Source organism: Erythrolamprus reginae, chromosome 1 (assembly GCF_031021105.1).
Source record: "Erythrolamprus reginae isolate rEryReg1 chromosome 1, rEryReg1.hap1, whole genome shotgun sequence".
Taxonomy (NCBI): domain Eukaryota; kingdom Metazoa; phylum Chordata; class Lepidosauria; order Squamata; family Dipsadidae; genus Erythrolamprus; species Erythrolamprus reginae.
The window spans coordinates 19,660,405-19,686,110 of NC_091950.1; the positions used below are offsets into that span (position 1 = coordinate 19,660,405).

At 43.3% G+C, this 25,706-nt stretch overlaps 1 protein-coding gene across 2 annotated transcripts in view; it reads left to right on the forward strand.

The window, feature by feature from the left end:
* Window positions 1–25,706, forward strand: part of TMEM259 (transmembrane protein 259) — a 58,548-nt gene that overhangs the window by 19,014 nt on the left and 13,828 nt on the right. Inside the window, exons 3-7 of one of the 2 annotated variants that reach the window (XM_070746452.1) lie at window positions 9,425–9,542; window positions 12,090–12,200; window positions 15,559–15,681; window positions 19,589–19,689; window positions 22,555–22,612. In XM_070746452.1, the coding sequence (XP_070602553.1) occupies window positions 9,425–9,542; window positions 12,090–12,200; window positions 15,559–15,681; window positions 19,589–19,689; window positions 22,555–22,612 (511 nt within the window). Of the gene's footprint in view, window positions 1–9,424; window positions 9,597–12,089; window positions 12,201–15,558; window positions 15,682–19,588; window positions 19,690–22,554; window positions 22,613–25,706 lie in introns of both variants that reach the window. The other variant, XM_070746443.1, reaches the window with a different exon arrangement.

Below are 25,706 nucleotides of genomic sequence, written 5' to 3' on the forward strand. Positions count from 1 at the left end.
GGGATTTGTTCATAGTTTTTTTATATAGTTCGGCCCTCCAACAGTCCGAGGGACAGTGAACTGGCCCCCTGTGTAAAATGTTTGAGGACCTCTGTCTTACCGGCTTGCAGGCTTTTTCATTGCTCCTCTCCGAAGAATGTTTTTTCCAGCCCTAAGTTTTTGAAGTTTCACTCCTAATCCCTTTGAAAAAGATGCTTTTCAGCCCTGACCAGTGGATAAAATAATGTGCTGAAGCTGACCAGATTAAAGACGCTAGCCCAGCAGTCCCCAAACTATGGCTTGCGGGCCACATGCGGCCCGCTGAGGCCATTTATCTGGCCCGCGGGTCTTTTCCAAAGCCACACTAGAAAAGCAGTCAGAACATCCGCCTCAATCTCATCTCACCCAAGGTAAAGTAAGGCTTGCCGAAAACCGAGCTGGGCACAACACACACACATACACACACATACCCGCCTCCTCCTCTTTGAGTTGCTAGCTCCTGTTTTCTGAATGGGGATTGAATGGGAGTCCGGGGTTGGAGAGTGGAGGCTTGTCGGGGGAGTCCTCCACGGGGAGAGAAGAGGGAGGGTGAAAGAGGGAAAAGAGAGAGAGAGAAGTGGAGAGAAAGAAAGAAAAGGGAAAGAGAAGGGAAAAAGAGTGAGGGAAAGAGAAGTGGAGAGGAAGGAAGGACGGAGGGATGGAAGGAAGGAAGGGGGAGAAAGAGAGGGAGAGAGAAAGGGAGGGAGGGAGGAAGAGAGATAGCAAGAGAGACAGAGAGAAAGAGACAGAGAGAGCAAGAGACAGAAAGAAAGCAAGAGAGAGAGAGAAAGAGAGAGAGAAAGAAAGAGAGAGAGAGAGAGAAAGAGAGTGAGTGAGAGAGAAAGAAATAAGGTATGTGCAGTGTGCATAGGAATCTGTTCATAGGTTTCTTTACAGTCCGGCCCTCCAACAGTCCGAGGGACAGTGAACTGGCCCCCTGTGTAAAAAGTTTGGGGACCCCTGCGCTAGCCAGATGAATATTGGTAGGCAGATTCCCCGCCCCTCCATTGAGAGCATATGCACCAAAGACAATTTTCTTGTGTGTCCAATCACACTTGGCCAATAAAGAATTCTCTTTTATTCCATTTTATTTTCCTCCCCAAAAACTAAGGTGCGTCTTATATTCCGAAAAATACGGTAGCCATTCGAACCACAGGAGGGTCCCTTCCCATCGTCTCCTTATCTGGAGAGGTTTTGTAGAACCAGTCTACTTGCTCTTTGCCAGGGTCATTGTCTCCGAATATTTTTAGACACAATAATTTACAGTGCTCGCCCAGAAGTTGAACTTTGTGATGTCTTTAACTATCACCATGTCCTGCAGCTAATTAGGGTTTGCAAGCACAAACCTACATTTCCTGATGGGAGGTTGGTTGATACTACATTCTCCTTCTACCCATACATTCCAAAAAAGCTGCAGAGCACACAAGAACAATAGAAGCTTAGCTTAAAAGGCGTATACATTTTTCTGCTCTGCATGGTTATTGATAGATACCTCTAATTGCTTTGGCAATCCCTATTCAACCTGTAAACCAGAGGATTTGCTGAATTAAGCTCAATCTCGGAAGCTGGTTTAAATAGGGTGATGAATTATGCAGGGGAAGGAATATCTCCGGGACCGCCTTCTGCCGCACAAATCCCAGCAACCAGTTAGATCCCACAGAGGTGGCCTTCTCAGGGTCCCGTCAACTAAACTATGTCATTTGGCGGGACCCAGGGGAAGAGCCTTCTCTGTGGCAGCCCCGACCCTATGGAACCAATTCCCCCCAGATATCAGAGTTGCCCCCACCCTCCTTGCCTTTCGTAAGCTCTTAAAAAACCACCTCTGTCGTCAGGCATGGGGGAATTGAAATATTCCCTTCCCCTAGGCTTATAAAATTTATGTATGGTACGACTGTATGTATGACTGATCTCTTAAATTGGGGTTTTTAGATTTATTAATATTAAGATTTGTTTACATTGTCTTTTTATTGTTGTTAGCCGCCCCGAGTCTGCGGAGAGGGGCGGCATACAAATCTAATAAATAAATAAATAAATAAATAAATAAATATATGCAAATTGTCTTCAATTTACATAATTAGGGGTACACACGAACTTACAGTAAATAACACTTCAAGACACGTATTACATAGATGATTACAGCCGCTGAGATTTGAGCAGCCGGAGGAATGTCTGCCTAAGCCACACCTCTGATTTAAATGATAATTTATGGATAGTTAATTTGCTTTTAATTTGTCTTGAACCTTCTCATTGATTTATAGGGTGAGGAGAACGTCAGAGTCCACTTTTCCTGTTTTTGATCCTGGAAAGAGTCTCTCCGAGTCTTCGGAGAGGGGCGGCATACAAATGTAATAAATTAATAAATCGCTGTTATGTTACCTTTGCGCTTCAAATTCCCACTCTGTTCTGGTACTGAAAAGCATAAATCAGCCTCTTAAGTAATCAGAGCCATCTGTGACATATAAATTGAATTTATTATGGTTATTTATTTATCTATCTATCTATCTATCTATCTATCTATCTATCTATCTATCTATCTATCTATCTATCTATCTATCTATCTATCTATCTATCTATCTATCAGATTTGTATGCCGCCCCTGTCCGCAGACTCGGTTAGTCACATAATCAGCTTGTTTAGACTGGATTTGGCATTTTAATCTACCTATATCGAGTCTTTCTCAAGGACCTGGGATAGACAGATGATGTTTGCTGGTGCTGTTGTTGTTGTCAATGTTTCTCAACTTTGGCAGCTTGAAGATGAGTGGACTTCAAGTCCCAGAATTCTCCAGCCAGGGGAATTGAGGAGTTCATAAGTCTTAAAGTTGCAAGATTGGGAAGCACTGATTTAACTAACTAACTTTCTCTACCTCCCCTGCTTTCCTACTTTCGTAGTTCACAAGTTGCTGATGTCTGGGCCTGCTACTTGTACTTTGTGGCATAAAGTTACCAAGTTACCTGTCTGCTATAACAACAACAACAACAACAACAACAACAACAGAATTGGAAGGAACCTTGGAGGTCTTCTAGTTCAGTGTTTTTCAACCAGTGTGCCGCGGCACACTAGTGTGCCGTGAGACATGGTCAGGTGTGCTGTGAAGCACAGAGAGAGAAAGAAAACAAGAGAGAGAGAAAGAAAGAGAGAGAGAAAGAAAGAGAAAGAGGGAGAGAAAGAAAACGAGAGAGAGAGAAAGAGCAAGAGGGAGAGAAAGCAAGCAAGAGAGAGAGAGAGAAAGAGAGAGAAAGCAAGAGAGAGAAAAAGAAAGAACGAGAGAGAGAAAGCAAGAAAGCAAGAGAGAGAAAGAACAAGAGAGAAAGAAAGTAAGAGAGGAGAGAGAAAGAAAGAGAGAGAGAAAGAGAGGGAGGGAAGGTGGGAGAGAGAAAGACATAGAGGGAGGTAGGGAGGGAGAGAGAAAGAGAGCAAAAAAGAGGAAAGAAGGAAGAGAGAAAGAAAGAAGGATGGAGAGATAGAGAGAGAAAAAAGAGGGAGAGAAAGAGTGAGGGAGAGAGAAATAGAGCGAAAGGGAGGAAGAGAGAGAGAGGGGATTTTTTTGTCCAAACTTTTTTAGCCCCCCCCCCCCCCCTTCAATGTGCCCCATGGTTTTGTAAATGTAAAAAATGTGCCGCGGCTCAAAAAAGGTTGAAAATCACTGTTCTAGTTCAACCCTACATCACTTCAGACAGATGGTTATCCAACATCTTCTTAAACCGTCTTCTGCCGCACAAATCCCAGTGACCGATAAGGTCCCACAGAGTTAGCCTTCTCCGGGTCACGTCGACTAAACAATGTCGTCTGGCGGGCCCCAGGGGAAGAGCCTTCTCTGTGGCGGCCCTGCCCCTCTGGAATGAACTCCCCCCCCCCCCCGGAGATCAGTACTGCCCCCACCCTCCTTGCATTTTGTAAACTACTGAAGACCCACCTATGTCATCAGGCATGGGAAAACTGAGATACCCCTGGGCTTATATTATTTATGTATGGTATGATTGTGTTGAATGGTTTTAATAATGGGTTTTTAGATGTCTTTTAATATATTGGATTTGTCACATTGTTGGTTTTGTTGTGAGCTACTCCGAGAGGGGCGGCATACAAATCTAATAAATTATTATCATTATTATTATTATTATTATTAAACACTTCCAGTGTTGGAGCATTCACAACTTCTGGAAGCCACTGATTAATTGTTCTGTCAGAAAATTTCTCCTTAGTTCTAAGTTGTTTCTCTCCTTGTTTAGTTTCCACCCATTGCTTCTTGTTCTGTTCTCAGGTGCTTGGAGAATAGTTCAACTCTCCCTTCTTAGTGGCAACCCCTGAAATATTGGATGATTGCTATCATGTCTCCCCTAGTCCTTCTTTTAATTATACTAGAATTTACTAGACCTACCCAGTTCCCGGAACTGTTCTTCATATGTGATTGTTGTCTTTCTTCTTCTGGCTTATTGCAAGAAGTTAGTATACATTAATATGTTTCTTTATCCTTTCCTCATCCTGTGGGAGGGAAAAATATATCAAGGGTTGGTTTGAATTTAATTAAGGGCTTAAAAACCTACTTCCATAGAAACATAGAAACATAGAGGTCTGACGACAGAAAAAGACCTCATGGTCCATCTAGTCTGCCCTTATACTATTTTCTGTATTTTATCTTAGGATGGATATATGTTTATCCCAGGCATGTTTAAATTCAGTTACTGTGGATTTATCTACCACGTCTGCTGGAAGTTTGTTCCAAGGATCTACTACTCTTTCAGTAAAATAATATTTTCTCATGTTGCTTTTGATCTTTCCCCCAACTAACTTCAGATTGTGTCCTCTTGTTCTTGTGTTCACTTTCCTATTAAAAACACTTCCCTCCTGGACCTTATTTAACCCTTTAACATATTTAAATGTTTCGATCATGTCCCCCCTTTTCCTTCTGTCCTCCAGACTATACAGATTGAGTTCATGAAGTCTTTCCTGATACGTTTTATGCTTAAGACCTTCCACCATTCTTGTAGCCCGTCTTTGGACCCCTTCAATTTTGTCAATATCTTTTTGTAGGTGAGGTCTCCAGAACTGAACACAGTACTCCAAATGGGGTCTCACCAGCGCTCTATATAGCGGGACCTCCAAATGGAAAGCATCTTTTAGGAGGAATTTCCTGATTGAACACAATTACTTTTTAAGTTGTTGTTGTTGTTGTTGTTATTATTATTATTATTATTATTATTATTTATTAGACTTGTATGCCGCCCCTCTCCGTAGACTCGGGGCAGCATACAAGTTCATTTCCTTTTCTCCATATAATTCCAATAAATTTATTCTGCTAAGACTTGAGAGGAGATAATAAAAACCAGCGCAAATGACAACCAACAATAAAATAGTGCAGTGTGAATGGTAGATTTATGTCCTCTGCAATACCTTTCCCTTTTTCTGAATGATGAATAGTTTATGTGGGGTTTCTATTTTGCATTTTATACTGGTATCTCGGTACTTATCATTAATTGGTTCCAGGAGGCAGGATGAGTAGCAAACAAATTATTCCCCTTATGGAATAATATAGTGAGTCATAAAGCAGCCAACACTGACACGTTCTAGCTTGTATGTTGAGTATCAAACAAACAATGAGTATTGGGGCAAGTTTTTTTGTGTCAAAATGTGCTGAGCGCCAAATTCAATGCAGTTCAAAGTAGTTGAGTGCCAGGGTACCGCTGTATATGCAGTCCTCAACTTACAGCAGTTCATTCGAAGTTACAGCGGCACTGAAAAAAGTGACTGGTGAGCATTTTTCACACTTATGACCACTGCATAACCCCCAGATCACATGATCGAAATGCAGATGCTTGGCAACTGCTTCACATCTATGACCGTTGCAGTGTCCTGGGCGGTTGTGTGATTAGGTTTTGCGACCTTCCGACCAGCAAAGTCAATGGGAAAGCCAGATTCATTGAACGACTGTGTTACTAATTTAACAACTGCAGTGATTCACTTAACAACCATGGCAAGCAAGGTCGTAAAATGGGGCAAAATTCACTTGAGAAATGTCTCACTTAGCAACAAAATTTTTGGCCGTAACTGTGGTTGTAAGTCAAGGACTGCCTGCATTTGATTTTACACCATACCTTTTACAAATAGTCTTTGTTTAGCAACCATTTGGTTTTGACGACTCGGTCAATAAGTGAAATGGTTGCTAAGTAAACAGGGAAGAGAGAGACTCTGAAGATTGCTGGCTGCTGTCATTTTCTTCAGATGGGACAATGTCCTATGCCTGGTCCTTTTGTTTCCGTTTTTGACCCTGGACAGGGCAGAGGGGTTACTTATACCAGTGATGGCGAACCTATGGCACGGGCGCCACAGGTGGCATGCGAGAGCAGTCATGGGCTTCCCTACGTATGCCCATGTTACACCAACACTCCGCAGTCTGCATTGGTTGCCGATCAATTTCTAGTCACAATTCAAAGTGTTGATTATGACCTATAAAGCCCTTCATGGCATCGGACCAGAATATCTCCGGGACCGCCTTCTGTTGCACGAATCCCAGCGACCGATTAGATCCCACAGAGTTGGCCTTCTCCGGGTCCCGTCAACTAAACAATGTTGTTTGGCGGGCTCCAGGGGAAGAGCCTTCTCTGTGGCGGCCCCGACTCTCTGGAACCAGCTCCCCCCAGAGATTACAACTGCCCCCACCCTCCTTGCCTTTCGTAAACTCCTCAAAACCCACCTTTGTCGTCAGGCATGGAGGAACTGAGATATCTCCCCCGGGCCTATACAATTTATATATGGTATGTTTGTACGTATGTCTGCTTAATAATGGGGTTTTTAAAATATTTTAAATTGTAAATTATTAGATTTGTTATGAACTGTTTTATTGTGTTGTGAGCCGCCCCGAGTCTACGGAGAGGGGCGGCATACAAATCTAATTAATAATAATAATAATAATAATAATAATAATAATAATAATAATAATAATCTGCTGGCACGCGAGCTGTTCCCCTAGCTCAGCTCCAACGTGCAGGTGTGTGCTGGCCAGCTGATTTTTGGCTCGAGCAGAGGCTCTGGGAGGGTGTTTTTGGCTTCCTGAGAGCCTCCAGGGGGATGGGGGAGGGCGTTTTTACCCCTCCCCGGGTCCAGGGAAGCCTTTGGAGCCTGAGGAGGGGAAAACACAAGCCTACTGGGCCCTCCAGAAGTTTGGAAACAGGCCGTTTTCAGTCTCCAGGGGGCAGGGGAAGCTGGTTTTGCCCTTCCCAGGCATTGAATTATGGGTGTGGGCACTCACACATGCGCAATAGCGCATGGCTACTTTCTTTCAGCACCCAAGGAAAAAAAGGTTCACCATCACTGACTTATACAATCTGTCTCTTCCTGAGCTGCTCATTTCTGCTTTATTTCTCTAAAGTTCACCAACTCAGCTGTGCAAATTAACTTGGTTGATTAGAACTGTAACTCCTGGTCGCTTCCACCTGAAACTGACAGGACTGTAATCAGTTTTAAGCTAATATTGGGAAAAACAAATCTTTCATTATTATTTGTTACTGTTACAATGGTCACTATCTGTGACAGTTGCTAAAACGAGGACCACCAGCATTGTAAGCTGCACAGAGATCAGCTGAACGGTGATTGGTTAAAACACTTCAATAAATAAATAAATCAGGGTTGGGGGCAGAGGAGTTGTACATGACCTTGTTCTTCATACCATTATTATTATTATTATTATTATTATTATTATTATTATTATTATTATGTCAATACAACACAGTAAACAAGATCACTATGCTGGATTTCGTATTTCATCACCGGTCGGGCGCTTCCCAAGCACCTAGGACTGCGTGATGTAGCGGCGAATTATGTTTGCCGATCCCAGTAAAGGGACCTTTTGCAATTGATAGATGGAGATTTTGTCAATTCCGATGGTTTTCAAATGTCCGCTGAGATCCTGTGGCACTGCGCCCAGCGTGCCAAGTACCACTGGGACCACTTTCACTGGCTTATGGCAGAGTTGTTGCAGCTCGATTTTTAGATCTTCGTATTTCACTAATTTCTCTAGCTGCTTCTCCTCAATTCTGCTGTCTCCTGGGATTGTGATGTCGATGATCCATGCTTTCTTTTTCTCCACAATCAGGATGTCTGGTGTGTTATGCTTCAGAATTCGGTCAGTCTGAAGTCGGAAGTCCCACAGTAGTTTTGCTTGCTCATTTTCAACCCCTTTTTCGGGCTTATGATCCCACCAGTTCTTTGCCACTGGTAAATGATAGTTCCGGCACATGTTCCAGTGGATCATCTGTGCCACAGCATCATGTCTGTGCTTGTAGTCAGTCTGTGTGATCTTTTTGCAGCAGCTGAGTATGTGATCGATTGTTTCATCTGTTTCTTTACAGAGTCTGCACTTTGGATCGTCTGTTGATTTTTCAATTCTGGCTTTGGCAGCATTTGTTCTAATGGCCTGTTCTTGTGCCGCCAGTATTAGTCCTTCTGTCTCCTTTTTGAGTGTTCCACTTGTAAGCCATGACCAGGTCTTTTCTTTATCCACTTTGCCTTCAATCTTCTCCAAGAACTGTCCATGCAATGCTTTGTTCCGCCAACTGTCCATACGACATTGAGTTACATTTTTTCTGTACTGGTCCTTAGTTTGATTCACCTTGAGAAGCTTCCTATTGTTTCGACCACTTTCTCGGGCTTATGATCCCTCCAGTTCTTTGGCACTGGTAAACGGTAGTTCCGGCACAAGTTCCAGTTATTATTATTATTATTATTATTAATTATTATTATTATTATTATTATTATTATTATTATTACTACTTCTACTACTACTACTACTACTATTATTATTATTATTATTATTATTATTATTATTATTATTATTATTATTAATTAGATTTGTATGCCGCCCCTCTCCGAGGACTTGGAGCAGCTCACAACAACAAAATAGTACATTAACTCCTATAAAGCCCTTCATGGCATCGGACCAGGTTATCTCCGGGACCCCCTTCTGCCGCACGAATCCCAGCGACCAATTAGGTCCCACAGAGTTGGCCTTCTCCGGGTCCCGTCAACTAAACAATGTCGTTTGGCGGGACCCAGGGGAAGAGCCTTCTCTGTGGCGGCCCCGGCCCTCTGGAACCAACTCCCCCCAGAGATTAGAATAGCCCCCACCCTTCTTGCCTTTCGCAAGCTTCTTAAAACCCACCTTTGTCGTCAGGCATGGGGGAATTAAGATATTCTTTCCCCCTCGGCTTCCACAATTTATGTATGGTACGTTTGTCTGTATGATTGGTTTTTAAAAATAAGGGTTTTTAGCTTCTTTAGTATTGGATTGTCGCACGTTGTTTTTATTACTGTTGTTAGCCGCCCCGAGTCTACGGAGAGGGGCGGCATACAAATCCAATAAAATGAAATGAAATTGATTCCTCTGTGTGTTTTTCTCTTCCTTCTTTGACAGTTTGATCTGGATATTGAACCCAAGATCTTCCACAAGGCCACTCGGCTGAGTAATGCCCACCTTTTGTCCCCCAACGAAAGCCAGGAATTCTCCTTCGGCAGCGATCCAACCTCTAAAGGTATGCAGCCTCTCAGTGAGACTGTGTCCGAGTTTGAGATGCTAGCCAAAGCAGGTAAAGATACGTTGTTCTTAACTTCCCATCCTGTTCCACCTAAACATCATATATTTTGCCCCCTTTTTCATTCCCCCCCCTTGCATCGCTCACTTTTTTTTTCTGTTGGCATGAGTTTTCCCATCCATCTACCACTCAGTCTGTGCTCCCCCCACCCCGTAGATTTTAACTTGACTTCTAGACTAGCATGTGGGCTAATGTCCCTTGGGGAAGTAGTGGACTTTCCAGAGAAAACCCCTCGTCTTGTGACTGTCAGTTGGATTTATGTTACGCAAAACTTTTTATTGCATTTATTAATGGAGGGGCGTGGATGGAAGACGGAACAGTGTTGCAATAGACCAGGGGTCCCCAAACTTGGCAAGTTTAAGACTTGTGGACTTCAACTCCCAGAGTTCTCTAGCCAGCTATACTGGCTGGAGAATTCTGGGAGTTGAAGTCCACAAGTCTTAAAATTGCCAAGTTTGAGGACCTCTGCAATAGACCAAAAGGCATCACTTTGGATAAGAAAGCAACTTTTGGGGGTCATTTGTGTCTGGAATTTTGTTTTGTTTGTTTGTAATATTTATATGCTGCCCAATTCAAAATAAGAATGGGCGGCTAACAATAATAAAGCAATATAAAAATATAAATTACAATAATAACAAGAGTAAAAAGCAATATAAAAGTACATTTGATACCCCATGAAAATTATACATATTCCCACTCATTCATGGCTGAACCAAGGTGACAACTTAACGGCCCCAGGCCTGTCGGAAAAGTCAGGTCTTAACGGCTTTCCGGAAGACCGGTAGGGTGGGGATAGTGCGGATCTCCGGCGGTAGTTGGTTCCAGGGCATTGGAGCCGCCACAGAGAAGGCCCTTCTCTGGGGCCCTGCCAACCAACACTGTTTGGTGCACGGGACCTGGAGAAGGCCAACTCTGTGGGCCATTATTGGTCGCAGGGAGGTTTTGGATAGAAGGCGGTTCCGTAAATAGTCTGGTCCTAAGCCATGTAGGGAATCCATTGATTAATATCCTGGAGAGACAAGATACAAACTTTTCTTATAGGGACATTTCCCCCCGTTTCTGTTATGCTGAAATATTCTTATTTTGCACCTTAAATACACTTTAAGGAGTAAATAAAATTCTATGCCTCATACTGGATACCTCACACAGGTCGGTAGTCCTTGACTTACCACAGCTCATTTAGTGACCGTTCGAAGTCACTGAAAAAATGACCTATGGCCATTTCCCCCCACTTATGACCGTTGCAGCATCGCCGTGGTCATGTAACACCCCCAAAGAAGGTGTACCGTACGGTACACTGATTATAGTACGGTACCTGTCAGTATGGCACACACACAAACGACGGCACTTATACGGTACAACAGTATACTCCCGCTATTGCAGCTTCCGGCCACCAGAGGAACTACCGTCTATGCACTGTAGTGGAGACTGTAATGGCGGTGAGACAGCAGCAGACTGTGTCTGCTGCTCTGGACAGTACAAAGCGATGGAAGGGGCCAGCAGGGGACGCCACATTATTACGGTACCTCTATGAACAGCTTTGAATGGCACCGTATGTTTTTCCACCGTACCGTATGTAAACTTGACTACGCCTTATTTTCGGGGGGGTGCCTTATATTAGCAAATTCTGCAAAACCTCTGACATGCCTTACTTTCAGGGTACGTCTTATTTTCGGGGAAACAGGGTAGTAAACCAGGATTCTTCAAAGCCCCAGTTGATTACTTATTTATTATATCCCCTGAGCTGCTCAGAAAAAGCCATTGCAGTGAGCTTACTTTTTCAAATGTGCACCCCAAAGAAGCACAGAGATGAACCAAAAAAACACAAAGAATGCAGTCTTTAAAAAACGTTGCCTGTCCGTCAATTAGAACGCGCCATATTGACATCACAATGCCTGCTCTGATTTTCGTTATCATTTGAAGAAACAATTCAGAACTGCCTCTATATTTCTTCCATCCTGGCCTTCTAAAACACTTCTTTCTGGCTGTATTTGTAGTCTGGCCAAGGTGACAACTTAACGGCCCCAGGCCTGTCGGAAAAGTCAGGTCTTAACGGCTTTCCGGAAGACCAGTAGGGCGGGGATAGTGCGGATCTCTGGTGGCAGTTGGTTCCGTGGCATTGGGGCCGCCACAGAGAAGGCCCTTCTCTGTGGCCCTGTCAACCGACACTGTTTGGTGCACGGGAACTGGAGAAGGCCAACTTTGTCGGCCCTTATTGGCCGCAGGGAGGTATTGGATAGAAGGCGGTTCCGTAAATAGTCTGGTCCTAAGCCATGTAGGGAATCCATTGATTAATATCCTGGAGAGGCAAGATACAAACTTTTCTTATAGGGACAATTTTTTCCCCTCTGTCTGTTATGCTGAAATATTCTTACATCACAATGCCTGCTCTGATTTTCGTTATCTTTTGAAGAAACAATTCGGAACTGCCTCTATATTTCTTCCGTCCTGACCTTCTAAAACAATTCTTTCTGGCTGTATTTGTAGTGTGGCCGCAGGAAGAATACATTGTGGAATATTCCTTTGAGTACGGATTCCTCCGATTGTCCCAAAGCACCCGTCAACGCCTGAGCATTCCCGTCATGGTGGTGACTCTGGGTAAATTTCCATTTTACCATTTCATTCTTAACCATTACTAATCCTCCAGAAGTTGTGGGTGCTCCACAGGGGCGGGTTCTGACTTACCTTGCAGCCGGTTCGCTTCCTCATGCACCGTGTGGGGTGCGCGCACATGCGCAGTGCTAAAAACCCAACTTTCCATGTGCAGAAGCAAAAAACAGCACCTGTGCATGCACAAAAGTGAAAAAACAAGATGGTGGGGCCTATGTTGCTGCTGAGACAGCCAGTTTGGGGGAGTGTCCAGCTGGTCATCACTGCTAGTTTGGTGAGTGGAGGGGAAATTTTAGGTACTACAGTGTTCCCTCGATTTTCGCGGGGGATGCGTTCTGAGACCGCCCCGCGAAAGTTGAATTTCCGCGAAGTAGAGATGCGGAAGTAAATACACTATTTTTGGCTATGGACAGTGTCACAAGCCTTCCCTTAACACTTTAAACCCCTAAATTACCATTTCCCATTCCCTTAGCAACCATTTAGATTATTACTCACCATGTTTATTTATTAAACTTTATTAAAAAAAATATTTATTAAAGGCAGACGAAAGTTTGGCGATGACATATGATGTCATCAGGCAGGAAAAACCGTGGTAATAGGGGAAAAAACTGCAAAGTAAGTTCGAACCCGCAAAAATCGAGGGAACACTGTAGTTCTATAGAACCGGCCCGAACCAGCAGGAACTCACCTCTGGTGCTCCAAGGCTGGAGGGTTTTAAGAAGAGATTGGACGACCATTTGTCTGAAATGGTATAGGGCGTTTTTTGTCAACCATGGCAACTTGAAGATGGACTTCAACTCCCAGAATTCCCCAGCCAGCTTTGCTGAGAAACAGTTGAGAAACGTAGGCAGGCTTTCCTGCCTGAGTAGGAGGTTGGACTGGTCCCTTCCAACTCTGTTATTCTGTTAAGCAACTTGCAAGTTTGTAATAGGAAAGTGAACACTGATATAGAGCGCTGGTGAGACCACATTTGGAATACTGTGTTCAGTTCTGGAGACCTCACCTACAAAAAGATATTGACAAAATTGAAGGGGTCCAAAGACGGGCTACAAGAATGGTGGAAGGTCTTAAGCATAAAACGTATCAGGAAAGACTTCATGAACTCAATCTGTAGAGTCTGGAGGACAGAAGGAAAAGGGGGGGAACATGATCGAAACATTTAAATATGTTAAAAGGTTAAATAAGGTTCAGGAGGGAAGTGTTTTTTAATAGGAAAGTGAACACAAGAACAAGGGGACACAATCTGAAGTTAGTTGGGGGAAAGATCAAAAGCAACGTGAGGAAATATTATTTCACTGAAAGAGTGGTAGATCCTTGGAACAAACTTCCAGCAGACGTGGTTGGTAAATCCACAGTAACTGAATTTAAACATGCCTGGGATAAACATAGATCCATTGTAAGATGAAATGCAGGAAATAGTATAAGGGCAGACTAGATGGACCATGAGGTCTTTTTCTGCCGTCAATCTTCTATGTTTCTATGTAACACAAGAAGAAGGGGGCACAACCTGAGGTTAGTTGGGGGAAAGATTAGAAGTAGCGTGAGAAAATATTATTTTACTGAAAGAGTAGTAGATGCTTGGAACAAACTTCCAGCAAACGTAGTTATTAAATCCACAGTGACTGAATTTAAACATGCCTGGGATAAACATATATCCATCCTAAGATGAAATACAGGAAATAGTCTAAGGGCAGACTAGATGGACCATGTGGTCTTTTTCTGCCGTCAATCTTCTATGTTTCTATGTAAAGCAAGATAGAAGAGTTGTTAAACCAATCATCAGACTGCCACATTATAATAGCTTATTTCGGGGTTGGTTTGACTATTGCTGCCAGCAAGCATTCAGTGCAGATGAAAATAAATGAAAATGGATTGTCTCAGCAACAGGAAATTCATGTTTTAAAACAGAAGGGGTAGCGGGGGCTTTGCAGGAGTGATAGCGGAAGACATTGGTTTCCCTAGCCTTAAGAATTTCAGCTATATTTTAAAATGAATCTTATTTTTAATTTAAATGTTTGGCTTCATTTAGTGAATGCTGCTTGAATATCTGGGAACACAGCATTTGCAAGTGATCGTTCGTTGCATTTCATGGCTCCCAAACTTATAAGAGAAATTGTGAATTTCCATACAACTGTCTGCATACAGCTAAAATAGCTCGTGGATATTTGATCTCCTAAGAGGAAGCCCACATTAAAAACAGAAAACAGGAATCCTGATTCTGTGGCACATGAAGCCCACCAGGCTTTCTTCTTTAGCCACGGGGTTCCCTAACGTGGTACCCAGGAATGCCCGTCTCTCATAACACCTACGGTACCCACCAGTCTCCTTATCCTAGCCAATATTTTATCAAAATGTTCTTTTTCCTTACAGAAACAAACTGGCATGCTACTAAACAAAGCACCAGCCCCCAACATTATTTTTGGAATATCTCTAGGCTCCAAGCAATCCCATAAATGTCCGTAACAAATGAGAAATATGCTTTATTTCCTTTTGAAATGTGTCCCCAATTATTCGCCTGGGATTCATAACTTTTAAAGTTCTCAGTGGTCCAAGCAGTCCAAAAAGCATTTGAGACAAAGATTAGGGTTAGAGTTAGTTAGTTAGTTAGTTAGTTAGTTAGTTAGTTAGTTAGTTAGTTAATTGTTAATCCTTGTGGTTAAATAGCAAAGGCACAGTTTGCTGCCGGCTTTAAATCACATTTTCACAAGGAAAGAAGAGAAGATAAAATCATTTCCAGTTTGTATGGATACTAGTCTTTCCTAGGATGCAGGGAAGAGTTAATCATCAGAGTTGATTTTATTTCAGATCTACTCAAAACTTCCTTTCAAAACTTTTTCAGCTCCCATGTTAGATAAGTCTGGCCAGATTTAACTCTTTGAATCCAAACTGTTTTCTCCTGTTTTCCTTCACCATTACTTATTTAATAAAACAATACAGATTATAGTATTTTAAACCTGCATTTTTAGTGGCAGTTTCTGTCTTGAAAATGTTAAGTAATACATTTTAGATAGTTTAAGTCTGCAAATTGACCTTCCTTCCTTCCTTCCTTCCTTCCTTCCTTCCTTCCTTCCTTCCTTCCTTCCTTCCTTCCTTCCTTCCTCCCTCCCTCCCTCCCTCCCTCCCTCCCTCCCTCCCTCCCTCCCTCCCTTCTTGAAAGGTGGAGGCTTCTTCCTTCTTCTAGCCTTTCCTCCCAATTTTGGGTATTGTAGTCCACACATTGGAAAAAGTTGGCTGTGGTTGAGAAACACTTTGTTAGACATTTTTGCATTTGGGCCGGTAGGTGCACTTCTGCCTGGGGATCTTTTCTGCTGTCATTTAACTTTGCCTGCCTTCGCCCTTCTTACAGATCCTACCCGGGACCAGTGCTTCGGAGACAGGTTCAGCCGTCTCTTATTGGATGAATTCCTAGGATACGATGACATTCTCATGTCCAGCGTGAAAGCCTTGGCTGAAAACGAAGAGAATAAAGGTTCGGGAAAAAGGGTTGTAGCATTAGAACAAACCTCTGCATAGCTAGAGGTATAACAAGCAGGAAGAGGGAGATTGTGATCCCCTTATATAGAGTGCTGGTGAAACCACATTTGGAATACTGTGTTCAGTTCTGGAGACCTCACCTACAAAAAGATATTGACAAAATTGAACGGGTCCAAAGACGGGCTACAAGAATGGTGGAAGGTCTTAAGCATAAAACGTGTCAGGAAAGACTTCATGAACTCAATCTGTATAGTCTGGAGGACAGAAGGAAAAGGGGGGACATGATCGAAACATTTAAATATGTCAAAGGGTTAAATAAGGTCCAGGAGGGAAGTGTTTTTAATAGGAAAGTGAACACAAGAACAAGGGGACACAATCTGAAGTTAGTTGGGGGAAAGATCAAAAGCAACATGACAAAATATTATTTGACTGAAAGAGTAGTAGATCCTTGGAACAAACTTCCAGCAGACGTGGTAGATAAATCCACAGTAACTGAATTTAAACATGCCTGGGATAAACATATATCCATTGTAAGATAAAATACAGGAAATAGTATAAGGGCAGACTAGATGGACCATGAGGTCTTTTTCTGCCATCAGTCTTCTATGTTTCTATGTTACATTCAGAGGTGGGCTGCTCAGGTGGAACGGTGACGTGTGCTCATCCCCATGGCTCTGAGTGCTAGCGGAGTCCAGCGCAATTCTGCTACTCTTAATGCCTTTTTGGCAATGCTGTGACAGTGAGCTCTGGGGCTTAGATCGTTTCAGATGAGTACTCCTAGGTCCTTGACAAAATGAGGATTGCGTACGATATTTGTGGAACAATATCCCACTACTTTAATTTACACAATTGTGGCGGAGCCTTTTTTTTTTTTCCTTTACAAAAAAAATTGGAAGAATTTTTCTGATTAGAATTGGAAGGAGCCCCTGAGTCCAGCTAACTATATATATATATACATATTTATATACGTATACCTCTCCGGTCAGTCGCAGTCGGTGTTAGTGGGGGGGTGAGAGGTCGATCTCTAGGTTGCTCCCTTGTGGGGTGCCTCAGGGGTCGGTCCTCTCCCCCCTGCTATTTAATATCTACATGAAACCGCTGGGTGAGATCATCCAAGGGCATGGGGTGAGGTATCATCAATATGCAGATGATGCCCAGCTTTAAATCTCCACTCCTTGTCCAGTCAGCGAAGCAGTGGAAGTGATGTGCCGGTGCCTGGAGGCTGTTGGGGTCTGGATGGGTGTCAACAGATTCAAACTCAACCCTGATAAGACGGAGTGGCTGTGGGTTTTGCCTCCCAAGGACAATTCCATCTGTCCTTCCATTACCTTGGGGGGGGGATTACTAACCCCCTCAGAGAGGGTCCGCAACTTGGGCGTCCTCCTCGATCCACAGCTCACATTGGAGAAACATCTTTCAGCTGTGGCGAGGGGGGCATTTGCCCAGGTTCGCCTGGTGCACCAGTTGCGGCCCTATCTGGACCGGGAGTCACTGCTCACAGTCACTCATGCCCTCATCACCTCAAGGCTCGACTACTGTAACACTCTCTACATGGGGCTATCTTTGAAGAGTGTTCCGAAACTTCAGATCGTGCAGAATGCAGCTGTGAGAGCAATCATGGGCTTTCCCAAAAATGCCCATGTCACACCAACACTCCGCAGTCTGCATTGGTTGCCGATCAGTTTCCGGTCACAATTCAAAGTGTTGGTTATGCCCTATAAAGCCCTTCATGGCACCGGACCAGATTATCTCCGGGACCGCCTTCTGCCGCACGAATCCCAGCGACCGGTTAGATCCCACAGAGTGGGTCTTCTCCAGGTCCCATCAACTAAACAATGTCGTTTGGCAGGACACAGGGGAAGAGCCTTCTCTTTGGTGGCCCCGGCCCTCTGGAACCAACTCCCCCCAGAGATCAGAATTGCACTCACTCTCCTCACCTTTCGTAAGCTCCTTAAAACCCACCTCTGCCGTCAGGCATGGGGGAACTGAGATATTCTTTCCCCCTGGGCCTCTACAGTTTATGCATGGTATGTCTGTATGTATGTCTGGTTTTTATAATAAGGGTTTTTTAAGTTGTTTTATTATTGGATTGCTACATATTGTTTTTATCACTGTTGTTAGCCGCCCCGAGTCCGCGGAGAGGGGCGGCATACAAACCCAATAAATAAATAAATAAATAAATAAATGCATACATACATACATACATACATACATACATACATACATACATGCTCTGTACAAGAATCTAAATTAAAACTGCGGCAATAGGTAGCTGGCCAGCACTTGCCTAACATGAAAGCCTTAGCTATGCTTTCTGGAATGCAGTTTTTCTGCTTGGGCAGTAGGTGATAGGGAGTTGCACTTGTTAAATAATCTTAGTTAGGTTATTGGAGAGGAGTCTGTTTTGAAACCTGTCCAGACCCTTCCAGATAGAGGGGCAAGATTTCAAATTGGCTGAAGACTGGCCAGTTTGGAAAATTATACGGTTGGCTGTGTCGTGTCAGCTGCATTGATTGCCAGCAGTTTCTAAAACAAAACAAACTTTGGGATGTTTGTTTTAAAATCTTGAAAAATTGCCCCTTTGATATTGCTCTTTGGTGATTTTTGGAAGATTTTCAAAATAGAGAACGAGGAGAAGCCATCCAATCATCGAAAAAAATTGACAAAAAATCCAAAAAAAGAGAGAGAGAGATGGCGGCACATACAAACTGGCACAGACTGAAACAGATCCCTGATGCCATCTTCCCGTCATCAGCAGGTCGCTAACTGTTCGCGTGATCTGGTCCAAACTGGGAGGAACCCACCCCTGGCTTTGGAGCTTCAGTAATGGAGCAACATTTTTACATCTCATTTTTAAAATTCCTAATCGCTATGGCTGAAAAGAAAATGAAAATCTCAAGAGCCAAAACAAGCACATTTGAAAAATCTCAGGGCTAGAACGAGTTTCATTACTTCTCTTTGTGGCTGGCAAACCAAATGTGGATGCAAATTTAGCAAAAATTAGACTTAGGTTTATGGAATATGCCCCAAGAGATTTTTGCCCGGCACTTTGTTTGGGCTGTCAAAAAATATTGATTATCGTTTTGTGAGAGTGACTGATGGGATTGGAGTACAGGTAGTCCTCAACTTACTGCTCCAACACTGAAAATTTTAAAGAAGATTATTATTATTATTATTTATTATTATTATTTATTAGATTTGTATGCCGCCCCTTTCCGTAGACTTGGGGCGGCTCACAACACAATAAAACAGTTCATGACAAATGTAATAATTTACAATTTAAAATATTTTTTAAAAAACATTATTTCAGCAAACATACATACAAGCATACTATACATACATTGAATTGAATAGGTCCGGGGGAGATGTCTCAGTTCCCCCAGGCCTGACGACAAAGGTGGGTTTTAAGGAGTTTACGAAAGGCAAGGAGGATAGGGGCAGTTCTAATCTCTGGGGGGAGCTGGTTCCAGAGAGTCGGTGCCGCCACAGAGAAGGCTCTTCCCCTGGGGCCCGCCAACCGACATTGTTTAGTTGACGGGACCCGGAGAAGGCCCACTCTGTGTTGAATAATCATTGATTGATTGATTGATTGATTGATTGATTGGATTTGTATGCCAACCCACTCCGAGGACTCAGGGCGGCTCACAACATCTCAAAACAATATACAATATACATATCTAAAAATCCAATTAATATAAGTAAAAAACTTCAAAGATTTTTTGTCTGAATTGGTGTAGGGTTTCCTGCCTAAGCAGGAGGCTGGACTAGAGGACCTCCAAGGTCCCTTCCAACTCTCTTGTTATTATTAAATATTTATAAAACCCTATTGAATGAATGGATTCCTCCATTCCTGATGTTGTTATGTTCTAACCACCTTTTCTTTTCTTTTCCTGGCGAGACAGGTTTCCTTCGCAATGTGGTATCTGGGGAACACTACCGTTTCATCAGCATGTGGATGGCCAGGACTTCCTACGTTGCAGCCTTTGTCATCATGGTGATCTTTGTGAGTGTCTTCTCTTCTCCTCGCTTCGCTTCGCTTCGCTTCCCTTCGCTTCCCTTCGCTTCCCTTCCCTTCATGGCACCGGACCAGAATATCTCCGGGACCGCCTTCTGCCGCACGAATCCCAGCGACCAATTAGGTCCCACAGAGCTGGCCTTCTCCGGGTCCCGTCAACTAAACAATGTCGTTTGGCGGGACCCAGGGGAAGAGCCTTCTCTGTGGCGGCCCCGACCCTCTGGAATCAACTCCCCCCAGATATCAGAGTTGCCCCCACCCTCCTAGCCTTTCGTAAGCTCCTTAAAACCCACCTCTGTCGTCAGGCATGGGGGAATTGACATGTTCCTTCCCCCTAGGCTTATAAAATTTGTGTATGGTATGCTAGTGTGTATGATTGGTTTTTAACTTGTGGTGTTCTTAAAATTAATTTAATATTGGATTTGTCTTGTATTGCTGTTGCTGTGAGCCGCCCCGAGTCTGCGGAGAGGGGCGGCATACAAATCTGATTAAACTTAAACTTAAACTTAAACTTCCCTTATCCTGAATTGGCCTCCGGAACCGCCTGCTACCGCACGAATCCCAGCGGCCGATAAGGTCCCACAGAGCTGGCCTTCTCTGGGTCCCATCGACTAAACAATGTCATCTGGTGGGCCCCAGGGGAAGAGCCTTCTCTGTGGCGGCCCCGGCCCTCTGGAATCAACTACCCCCGGAGATTAGAACTGCTCCCACCCTCCTTGTCTTCCGTAAACTACTTAAGACCCACCTATACCGCCAGGCATGGGGAATTTAAGACATCTTTCCCCCAGGCTCCTTATAATTCATGTTTGGTATGTATGTGCTGTTTGGTTTTTTAATTATGATAGGGTTTTTAGTTATTTTTAATATTAGATTTGTGCCATTATAATATTGTTTTTATCGTTGTTGAGAGCCGCCCTGAGTCTTTGGAGAGGGGCGGCATACAAATCTATTGAATTGAATTGAATTGAATTTTTCATCGCCAGAATCTTAAGCCCGCGTGGGAGACACTAGAAAGCTGGTTTGTGTTTTGGGGCTACGTTCCAGCCACAGCACAGCTCGAGGCAGCTTAACCAGGGATTGCAAAATGGCTCTCAGTTAAATGACTTAATACAGGTAGCCCTCGACAGACGACAGTTCATTTAGCGACCATTTGAAGTTACAACATCACTGAAAGAAAAGGTGCCCGGTGACCTTATTGCGTGCAGCTTAAAGGTTCCTTCTCCTGGTGCTGTGTCTCACATACACTCTTCCTCCCCCCCCCCCCCCCCCCCCCATTTTGCTGAGAAAGAGTAGGGCGTATTTGGAGGAGACAAGGAACCAGGATTGTCTATAAATCAATTACTGTGATCAGAAAATGATCCTCTGCATGAAAGTGATAAGGACCCACAGAGGTTGTCTTCTTCGGGTCGGGTTCACGGGGGAGAGCCTTCTCTGTGGCAGCTCCAACTCTCTGGAACCAGCTACCTCCTGAGAACCGAACTAGCCCCACCCTACCAGCTTTCTGGAAAGCTGTAAAACCTGGCTTTTTCCGGCAGGCCTGGGGCTGTTTATCTGATGGTGTACCATCGAGATCTGGCCATAAATGATATGCATGATTTTTTTAAACTGTTGGACTAAAATTGTTTTTAAATTGTTTTTAGAGGTTTTAATATTATTTATATGTTTTATATTTATTTTGGTTTTTATATTTATATATAGATTGATTGTGAGCCACCTAGAGTCCCCAGGGAAATTTAGTTTATTAGTTAGTTATAGTTTATTAGACTTGGGGCAGCTCACAACATAACATATAGAGCTGGGGTGGTGCAGCAGGTAGAGTGCTGGTCAGTGGTCCCTCGATTTTCGCGGGTTCAAACTTCGCGAAACGGCTATACCACGGTTTTTCAAAAATATTAATTAAAAAAATACTTTGCGGGTTTTTTCCCTATACCACGTTTTTCCCCGCCCGATGACGTCATACGTCATCGCTAAACTTTCGTCCGCCTTTAATAAATATTTTTTAAAATAAACTTTAATAAATAAACATGGTGAGTAATAATCTAAATGGTTGCCAGGGGAATGGGAAATAGTAATTTAGGGGTTTAAAATGTTACGGGAAGGCTTGTGATACTGTTCAGAGCCAAAAATAGTGTATTTACTTCTGCATCTCTACTTCGCGGAAATTCGACTTTCGCGGGCGGTCTCGGAACGCATCCCCCGCGAAAATCGAGGGAACACTGTACTGCAGGCCACTGAAGCTGACTGTAGATCTGTAGGTCAGCGGTTCAAATCTCATCACCGGCTCAAGGTTGACTCAGCCTTCCATCCTTCCGAGATGGGTAAAATGAGGACCCGGATTGTGGGGGCAATAGGCTGGCTCTGTTAAAAAGAGCTATTGCTAACATGTTGTAAGCTGCCCTGAGTATAAGGAAAAGGGCGGCATAAAAATTGAATAAATAAATAAATAACAGTGATACAATACATTACAAATTTGTTCAAAGAAATTGAACAAACAAACAAACTCTTCCCACTATCCTTTAGTTCAGGAATGGGGAAGGATGACCCTTTTATGCCTGGCGGACATGTTGCTGTCTCAGGAATTCTGGGAGTTGAAGTCCACCAGTCATAAAGGATCGATCCTTCCCCATCTCTCTTTTACTCTTTTACAACTGGATTTCTATTCACCGTGTTTCTCCCAAGTGTTTTGTAGCCTCTGTTCCTTGTCAGCAGCTGTGCTTTTCATTTTAATTCTGGACAAATTTAAATTTTTATTCCAGAGAGTGATTTTTCAGAAGGATGAGAACGCTTTCCAGTTTTTTGTGGTTGGCCTTGGGGCTTTCGTGCTTTAATGTTTACATGCCTCTCTCTTTTCAGACTCTATCTGTTTCCATGCTGTTGCGCTACTCACATCACCAAATCTTCGTTTTTATCGGTAAGTTTTTAAAAAAACAACCTTGCTGTGAGTTTAGCAATGCCTGCTCTCCAGGTGGGCTTGAAATGAGTATGAAATGAATATATCCGAGACCGCCTGCTGCCGCACGAATCCCAGCGACCGATTAGGTCCCACAGAGTGGGCCTTCTCCGGGTCCCGTCAACTAAACAATGTCGTTTGGCAGGCCCCAGGGGAAGAGCCTTCTCTGTGGCGGCCCTGGCCCTCTGGAACCAACTCCCCCCAGAGATTAGAACTGCCCCTACCCTCCTTGCCTTTCGTAAGCTCCTTAAGACCCACCTTTGTCGTCAGGCATGGGGGAACTGAGACATCTCCCCCGGGCATATACAATTTATGAATGGTATGTTTGTATGTATGTGTGTTTAGAAAATGGGGTCTTTTAAATATTTTTAAACAGTAATTTAGATTTGTTGTAAATTGTTTTCACTTTGTTGTGAGCTGCCCCGAGTCTGCGGAGAGGGGCGGCAAACAAATCTAAATAATAATAATAAATAAATAAATAAATAAATAAATAAATGATGGTGAGTTGTGAGCTGTGGTGGCACAGTGGGTAGAATGCATTAGTGCAGGCTGACTCTGCTCACCGCCAGGAGTTCGATCCCAACTGGGCTCAAGGTTGACTCAGCCTTCCGTCCTTCCGAGGTGGGTAAAATGTGGACCCAGATTATTGGGGGCAATAGGGTGGTTGTGTCAACTGCTTAGAGAAGGCTGTAAAAAGCACCATGAAGTGGTATATAAGTCTAAGAGCTGTTGCTGTTGTTATGATGAAAGCACTGAGAAGCCGCAAATTATACGGTTTGATACTGTTCCACATAAAGAGCTGATAGATAAATTAGTGAAGATTGGACTTAATCCCTGGATTTCAGTGGATTTCAAGCTGGCTGAAGCGTAGACATCAGAGAGTTATTGTTAACGGCGAGTATTCTGAGCAGAGACAGGTTACAAGCGGTGTGCCACAAGGGTCTGTTCTGGGTCCTATTCTTTTTAATATGTTTGTGAGTGACATAGGGGAAGGTTTGGTAGGGAAGGTTTGCCTATTTGTCGATGACTCTAAAGTGTGCAATAGGGTTGATATTCCTAGAGGGGTCTGTAATATGGTAAATGATTTAGCTTTACTAGATAAATGGTCAAAGCAATGGAAACTGCAGTTTAATGTTTCCAAATGTAAAATAATGCACTTGGGGAAAAGGAATCCTCAATCTGAGTACAGTGGTACCTCGAGATACGAGTTTAATTCGTTCCGGACCTGGGCTCTTAAGTCGAGCAGCTCTTATCTCGAACGACTTTTCCCCATAGGAATTAATGTAAATAATTTTAATTGGTTCCAGCCCTCAAAAAACTCACAAAGTTAGTCTAAATTATGCAGAAAGACATGTTTTTAATGAAGAAATGTACATGTACATATAAATGAATAATGAAGTTTCTTTCACTTAACTTGTAAACTTTCTTAAACTTTTAAATTTACATATGTTCAACTTCTCTGCCACCCAATCCTGTAGGACAGAGGTCCCCAACCCTTTTTGCACCAGGGACCGGCTTTAAGCGATCAAGAGAGGAATGGGTGAATGAATGGACGGAGGGTGGGAAGGAAGGAAGGAAAGAGGGAAGGGACAGGAACAGAGGAAGGAAGCAAGGAAACTTATGAAAGGGGAGAGTAAGAGAGGAATGAGTGAAGGGAGGGAGGGAGGGAGGGAAGAAGGTGAGAAGGAGAAAGAAAAGAAGAAATAGAGGAAGGGAAGGTAAAAGAGAGAAAGAAAAAGAGAAAGAAAGAAAGAAAGAAAGAAAGAAAGGGGGAAGGGACAGGAACAGAGGAAGGAAGCAAGGAAACTTATGAAAGGGGAGAGTAAGAGAGGAATGAGTGAAAGGAGGGAGGGAGGGAAGAAGGTGGGAAGGAGAAAGAAAAGAAGAAATAGAGGAAGGGAAGGTAAAAGAGAGAAAGAAAAAGAGCAAGAAAGAAAGCTGCAAGCACCCCCCCGAGCCCCCCTGGCCGGCTGCAACCTTTTAAAACACGCGCGCCGCTTCACAGCTGTCTCCTGAAGCCGAACGCGGAAGTTAGCGTTTGGCTTCAGGAGACAGCTCCTTGGCGCTTGTATCTCGAATTTGGGCTTGTAAGTAGAACAAAAATATCTCTCCCCTCCCAGCTCTTATCTCGAGTTGCTCTTAAGTAGAGCAGCTCTTATGTCGGGGTTCCACTGTATTGCATTGGCAGTTCTGTGTTAGCAAAAGCTTCAGAAGAGAAGGATTTAGGGGTAGTGATTTCTGACAGTCTCAAAATGGGTGAGCAGTGTGGTCGGGCAGTAGGAAAAGCAAGAAGGATGCTTGGCTGCATAGCTAGAGGTATCACAAGCAGGAAGAGGGAGATTGTGATCCCCTTATATAGAGCGCTGGTGAGGCCACATTTGGAATACTGTGTTCAGTTCTGGAGACCTCACCTACAAAAAGATATTGACAAAATTGAATGGGTCCAAAGATGGGCTACAAGAATGGTGGAAGGTCTGAAGCATAAAACGTATCAGGAAAGACTTAATGAACTCAATCTGTATAGTCTGGAGGACAGAAGGAAAAGGGGGGACATGATCGAAACATTTAAATATGTTAAAGGGTTAAATAAGGTTCAGGAGGGAAGTGTTTTTAATAGGAAAGTGAACACAAGGACAAGGGGACACAATCTGAAGTTAGTTGGGGGAAAGATCAAAAGCAACATGAGAAAATATTATTTTACTGAAAGAGTAGTAGATCCTTGGAACAAACTTCCAGCAGACGTGGTTGGTAAATCCACAGTAACTGAATTTAAACATGCCTGGGATAAACATATATCCATTGTAAGATAAAATACAGGAAATAGTATAAGGGCAGACTAGATGGACCAGGAGGTCTTTTTCTGCCGTCAGACGTCTATGTTTCTAAATTTTGAGAGGGTTTTCAGTGTAGTTTTTAATATAAGGAAGAGATTATTTCAATTTATTCCACGCCATTCATGTGATTATTCTCAGTATAGGAGTAATAGCGTTAGGTACAGTGGACACATTTAATTTTAATTCAGTGTAAATGAAAACCATTCCATTTGCTACTCAGT